This window comes from Monodelphis domestica, chromosome 2, assembly GCF_027887165.1.
Source record: "Monodelphis domestica isolate mMonDom1 chromosome 2, mMonDom1.pri, whole genome shotgun sequence".
NCBI lineage: Eukaryota > Metazoa > Chordata > Mammalia > Didelphimorphia > Didelphidae > Monodelphis > Monodelphis domestica.
The window spans coordinates 259,851,922-259,857,921 of NC_077228.1; the positions used below are offsets into that span (position 1 = coordinate 259,851,922).

Here is a 6,000-nt window from a genome sequence, read left to right on the forward strand (position 1 = left end):
TGAGTTGCCTATCTTGAGGAATCTAGCAAACAGGAGGTATCCCTCTTTGCTAGAACCCTTATCATAAAACTAGTGTAAATACATCTAAAACCAGAGGCTCCATTCAGCTGCAAGCATTTCAGGAGTGAAATTCCTCATGTAATCTTTGAACTGTGGTTTCTCTAGAATTTGGGATGTTCAGGGGCCCTGTTTTGCCCACCTCATTATCTCATTTGAACCTCCCAAGAACATGGTAGCTTGAGATCTTGATTTCCTGGGAGTGAAAAGAATGGTTGAAAACCATTTGTAACTCCAGGTTTTATAGAGTTCCCTGAATCTGAGTCAGGGGGGAAACATTAGAAGCCAGCTCTTTATGGTAAAGTGGATAGACTGGCAGGCCTGGAGTCAGGTAGTCTCATCCTCATAAGTTCAAATCTGGCCTCAGATGCTTATTTGCTCTGTGACCCTGGACAAGTCACTTAACCCTGTTTGCCTCAGTTTATTCATCTGTAAAATGAGTCAGAGAAGGAAATAGCAAACCACTCCAACATCTTTGCCAAGAAAATGTCACAAGTCAACATGATTTAACAACTTCCTGATTCTAAAACTCTTTCCATGATCCTGAGAGGATAATAGATTTAGAGTTAAAAGCATATCTGCAAGGCCATCTATCTGGTCCAACCTTTCTTTTGCCCATGAAGAAATTGAAGCCCAGAAGTTTTGACCTGCCCACCAATATTATATACTGTTAACTTAAAAAAAAAAACAACCACAGAACTATTAGATAGTCAGAAAAACCCAAGTCTTTAATCAGAATATGGATAGGTCCAATATTTGACTGCCACCCAGAGCCTAGTGCCAAGATTTGCATGGGGCCTATACCCTGGGGACTCTGGGGATGTATCCCTGGGAGAAGATACTGCGCTAGATGCCAGCTCTGAAGTGGGACAAAACCTGGGGGTCTTTTATACCCTCTGCAGCAAGCCTGCATAGATAAACTGCAAGCAGGCTGCAAAGAGGCCTCAAGAGTATCAGGGAGCCGGTCAACTATAACACTTACAAAGGAAAGGGTCAAACTAAGAGCTGGGTTTCCTGAGAGGACTTTAATATAATGGGAGAAGCTTCTAAAACAAATAAAGGCACTCAGTGATTGACAGATCCCACCCACACTAGGGGTCCCCAAACAATTTAAGGTCTATAGTTCAATCTAAAACAGGTCTGGGGTTTCTCAAAGGGCAGGGGTAAAATTGAGATGTCCAGATTTAACGTTAACAATACCAATAAGTGACAGGATCAAGATTTGAACCCAAACTTCCAAGCACTGACTTCCAAGTCTGTGCTATCCTCCCCCATACCACCCCCATTTCCTAGAGGACTATGGGAAGGAAAGTCAAGCAGCCTGGGTTAACTGTGCTATTTTTAGGCGAATCAGTAAAGGGGCACTTATTAAGCATGTATGCCAGATGATGGCTCAGTGAATAGAGTGCCAGGCCTGGAGTCAGGAAGATTCATCTCTCTAAGTTCAAATGCAACCTCAGATACTTACTAGCTGGGTGACTCTGGGCAAGTCATTTCACCTTGTTTGGCTCAGTTCGTCATCTATAAAATAAGCCACAGAAGGAAATGGCAAACTACTGCAGTATCTTTGCCAAGAAAATCCTAAATGAAGTTACAAAAAGTCTGGAGACTGAACAACCACAGAAATTTGCCAGAAATGTGCTATGTGCTTAGGAATTCAAAGAAAGGTAAAAATATTCCCTGCCCTCAAGGAATTTACAGTTTAATGGGGGATGGGGGCGACAACTTGTAAATAACTAGGTACTTACACATTAAATAGAATGTTTTCTGAGAGGGAAAGGCCTTCAGCAAAAGATAGTGCTTGATGTGTGTCAGGAAGGATGCCAGGGAAACCAAGAAGTGAAAGGGCAAGAGTATTCTATGCCTGTTGTTTTTCAGTCTGAGGCCACATTTGAATTCAGGTCTTCCTGCCTCCAGGTCAGAGCTTTATCCACTTTGCATGGGGTTAGTGCAAAGGCATGGAGATGTGTTGTTCTAGAAACAGCAAATAGGCCAATGATCTTAGACTATATGAAGGGGAATAAAGTCTGGGAAAGTCAGAAGCTGTCAGGTTATAAAGAGTTTGAGATGTCAGAGCACTTTATATTTAATGCTAGAGATAACAGGGAACTCTGGAGCTTATTAAGTAGAGGGATGTCATGGTCAGACCTACCCTTTAGAAAAATCACCTCCTCATTTGAGTGGCCAATGATTCAGAGTAGGGAGAGAGTTGAGGCAGGGAGACCAGATAAAAGACTGTTGCAGTAGTGGAAGAGGCAATAAGGGACTGAACTAAGGTTATAGCTGTTTGAGTGGAAATAAGGGGACAGAGGAAAGATATTGCGGAAGGCATAGATTACAACAATTGGCAACAGATGAGATAGGTGGAGTGAGAGTGAAGACTCTAAAGTTTCAGGCCCAGGTGAGTAGGATGATGATGACCTCGGTTTTCTCATTTGTAAAATGAGAATAACCACTGAACTGATTCACAGAGTTGTTGTGAGGGAAATATTTATTCTTGTAGAGTAGAACAGATACTGAAAAGGGGAGAATTTTTTCTCCTGAGATCACAGTGTGCAGATAGTGCGGGTGGGAGTGAAAGATACAAAGAACAAATCTTGGTCCTTGCTCAGAGGCAGAAGGTCAGGAGTTTAGCTGACTCCTCAGTGACACACAAGATGGAGCTTTAGGATGGGAGGAGATTTAATACGGACAAATAAAAGAGAAGGTTGGGGTGGGTGGGTGCAGGGAACTGCTGCGGAGTCGCAGTAAAGAAAAACTGGAACATTATCAAAGCAGGGATAATGAATGTTTATTGTGTGCAGCTACACAAGTTTTAAAGCTCTCCTCAAGAAAAACAACCTATCCTCCCCAATCCTCCCCAGAATGTGAACAGGGGATTTGACCAGTTCTCAGGAGTTCTTGGAATTGTTTATGCAGCCTTGAACTGACACAAACACCTGGGAAGAGGAACTCTTTCTCATGGGTTCATGGAAGGTTCACTACAGGTGGGAAGGACAGATCAAGGCAAAACTTAGATCCCTATAAGGAGTAAACTGCCTTTAGAGAAGGCTTTGAGGAGGACTTGGGAGATCTGGGGGAAGGGAGAGATACTAATAAGCAATTTGTGACGGATCTCAGCTGCTGCAACAGAAAAGACGAAGGTCGTTGAGTGCAGTATCATCCCTGAGCCCACGGGGGGGCTCCTGTTTGGTTTGAAGGCCGCACACGCCCTTGGAGCAATTGTCACTCCAAGACCCAAACTCGCCCCACTCCAGGCCGGGCCCCTCCACTTCTTCGCCCCCTGAGCAGCGGAAGCGAACATTGTTAACAGCAGTATTGTCTCCTGGAGTCCTAGGCTCTTCCACCCGTAGGGAGAAAGCGGCGAGGAAGCCTCCATCAGGACACCATTGCGGCTCAGACCATGCTCCCCACCTTTGAGGAGAGCAGAGCGTGGGCAGGGGACCCAGTGGGATAAGGAACTCTCCATTATACACTACCCCTCCCCCACCCACCCATAAGGACCAGATTTCCAGTTCCCAAATTTTCCAAAGCCTAATATCTTCGTGAAATAGACTAAATTCTAGGTTGCAGAAAGGTCCCCCAAGGAAAGACCCGAGAACTGTTTCACCACACAAGGAAAAGGCAAGCAGTGGTGCTGGGACACACACACATACACACACCTACGCAAAATCTACACCATAGATTTCTAGTTACAGGGGACTGTGTCCCCAGGGGTTCGGATTAGGGGGCCCACCTTGGTGCACCAGTCAACCTGGAGGCAGCTAAGAAAACTGAAGAAAGTTCTGTCCCGGAGGCTCCTCCAGGCTCTACCCTATCCCTCTTTGGTCGCCCAAAGGGAAAAAGTCTCTAGGGTACCTTGAGAAGAGGTTCTCTAGTACCTACCTGCCTGCCTGAGACTCCACGACGTGAGTGTTACGCTCAGCGTCACCTCGGGAGCAGTGAAGCCGGACCCCGTTCAGGGCCGTGTCATCTCCAGGGATGCCCTGGGGGGGTTCGACCTTATGGGGTGTGAGGAATGATTATCAGAATCTCGGTTTTCTGACCCAGACAGTAAGAGTAAGCCCGGGGGATGAAGTCTCCAAGTCCCTCCCTCTGGGACTCAGGCATCTGACTCCTGACCCCTTTAGCAACTTGAATTCCCCAGGGACCCAGATGCAAGGCCCCCAACCTTGAGGGAGAAGCCACTGGCGAAGAATCCATCCGGACACATCTCGGGCCACGTCCAGTCTCCCCAGGGTCCGCCGTTGGGCACCTCGATAACAGCGGTGTAGAGGTGCCCTTCGCGCTCCCTGAAGCCGTCGTATTCAGAAGAGCCTGACCTGAGACAGGATTCCAGGAGGAGCAATAGCAGCACCACGGACTGGGGTCCCGAAATCATCCTGCCTTTCTGCCTGGTCTTCCACTTCCAACTCACAGTTCATAGGGTTACCACTCCTTTGGCTCCAATTGCGGAAGGCAAGGGCTGAGACAGAGATTAAGGAACACCCGACACTAATCCTAGGCCCCTCTCAGAGGGGTCGAGAAGGAGGAAGGAAGACTAAAACGTGGTGCTGTGGGGCTGAAGACTTTGTTTGGGAGGCAGCGTTCAGAATAGAAGAGAACAATAAGAGTCTATTTTTCACAGGCTTCTTTCTCTATTAAGTCAATGAAGGAAACTGCGAAATTCTGGGGTTACAGACAAAAGTGAAATCATTTCTGCATGGCTTTAGGGGAGGAGGGGCATAGAGGTTAGGGGAGCTAAGGAAGGGAAGCAACTCTCACTTTGGATAAGTAGCTGTCAGATTTAACAAAGTAATTACGAAGTATTGGAGAGGGGAGGTTCCATAGAGGAAGGATTCATTCAAGAAGCATTACTGAGCTGAGCTTTGCAGGATAGAGGGATTCTAACGCATAGGTGAATTCAAAATACATTCCATTCTAGGAGGGTTGGGGTCAGCCTGTGCAAAAGCAGGAGAGTTAGAAGTGGAATGTTGCATATGCAGAAAAGTAAGAAGGTCAATGCTCAGAGGGAGTATAATATATTTTAGTGAAAGTTGTATTGACCATCCCAAGGAAGCTTGAGCCATGAAGTCCCCTGGGGACTTCCAGGGACTTAAAAGTGACCTAGAACTGAAATGAATGGGGCTTTAGTATGACCCAGAAAATCCTGAGTGGTCCCTTGGCCCTCCACTAGCCATGTGACAGTGGTAGTGAGCCAAAATGCTGCTTCACTTAAAAAAAAAGACCACAAAAAGAGAAGTCCTTCTACCTTCCATCTTCCAGAAGGCATCATATAACAATACTTAACAGTGAATGGTGGGGAAATGTTAACCGATCTTAAGAGGCAGCTAGAGTAGGGGGAAATCCACCAGGCAAGTTGCTTTGCCCTCCCACTTTTTCCACTTTTTCTCCCGAGTAGTTAACCAAGCACAAAACTCCAGGTAAACATGTCCAATCTTCTAATCCTTTTCTAATCTGTATAACTTCTCTGATTTCTTCATGGTGGATAAATGGGTTTATTCACTTTTCCCTATTTGTGACAGCCTTGCATAACTAGCATGTGGCAGGAAGGGATCCAAGTCTTCCGATATAGTTCAGGGTACTCCTTCTAGACTGAACAATAAGTAAAAGAGCCTTTAACCTAAAAAAAAGATCACTTCCCCATGGCTCACAGTTTTTAGGAGGCAGATTGATATGATTCCGGCTTATTAATACCTCTGAAGAGAACATGACTGGCCCAACATCATGGCCCCCAAGTCCTGCTCCCCTCTAAGCTGAACTCTCTCTGAGGAGAGTGGATAAAATTCCAAAGAGATCTGTTCATGTCTCTTTTGAGTCATGTTTAAACAAACTCATGTGCATATACATATAGCCTAAATAGGAAACACACACATACATATATACATCCTTTTCATTTGGGAGGGAATTTTAGAGATTAATGAAAGAGTGATAATCTAGGAA

The 6,000-nt window shown here is 45.6% G+C and overlaps 1 protein-coding gene across 1 annotated transcript; it reads right to left on the minus strand.

The window, feature by feature from the left end:
• Nucleotides 1-2,823: 2,823 nt before the first annotated feature.
• On the minus strand, nt 2,824-4,622 carry VMO1 (vitelline membrane outer layer 1 homolog). The gene is made up of 3 exons (XM_001370776.4): nt 4,229-4,622; nt 3,943-4,058; nt 2,824-3,471 (listed from the first exon to the last, which is right to left on the minus strand). Exons 1-3 carry the CDS (start codon nt 4,436-4,438, stop codon nt 3,174-3,176), a joined length of 624 nt encoding a protein of 207 aa, XP_001370813.1. The 5' UTR covers nt 4,439-4,622; the 3' UTR covers nt 2,824-3,173.
• Nucleotides 4,623-6,000: the final 1,378 nt, after the last annotated feature.

Bases quoted from the DNA above. Each gene is read 5' to 3' on its own strand.
- VMO1 (XM_001370776.4), bottom strand. From the start codon at position 4,438: ATGATTTCGGGACCCCAGTCCGTGGTGCTGCTATTGCTCCTCCTGGAA. The intron at 4,059-4,228 runs GTTGGGGGCCTT...ACACCCCATAAG, and splicing joins CCAGTGGCTTCTCCCTCAAG to GTCGAACCCCCCCAGGGCAT. The intron at 3,472-3,942 runs GTAGGTACTAGA...CTCTCCTCAAAG, and splicing joins GTGGAGTCTCAGGCAGGCAG to GTGGGGAGCATGGTCTGAGC.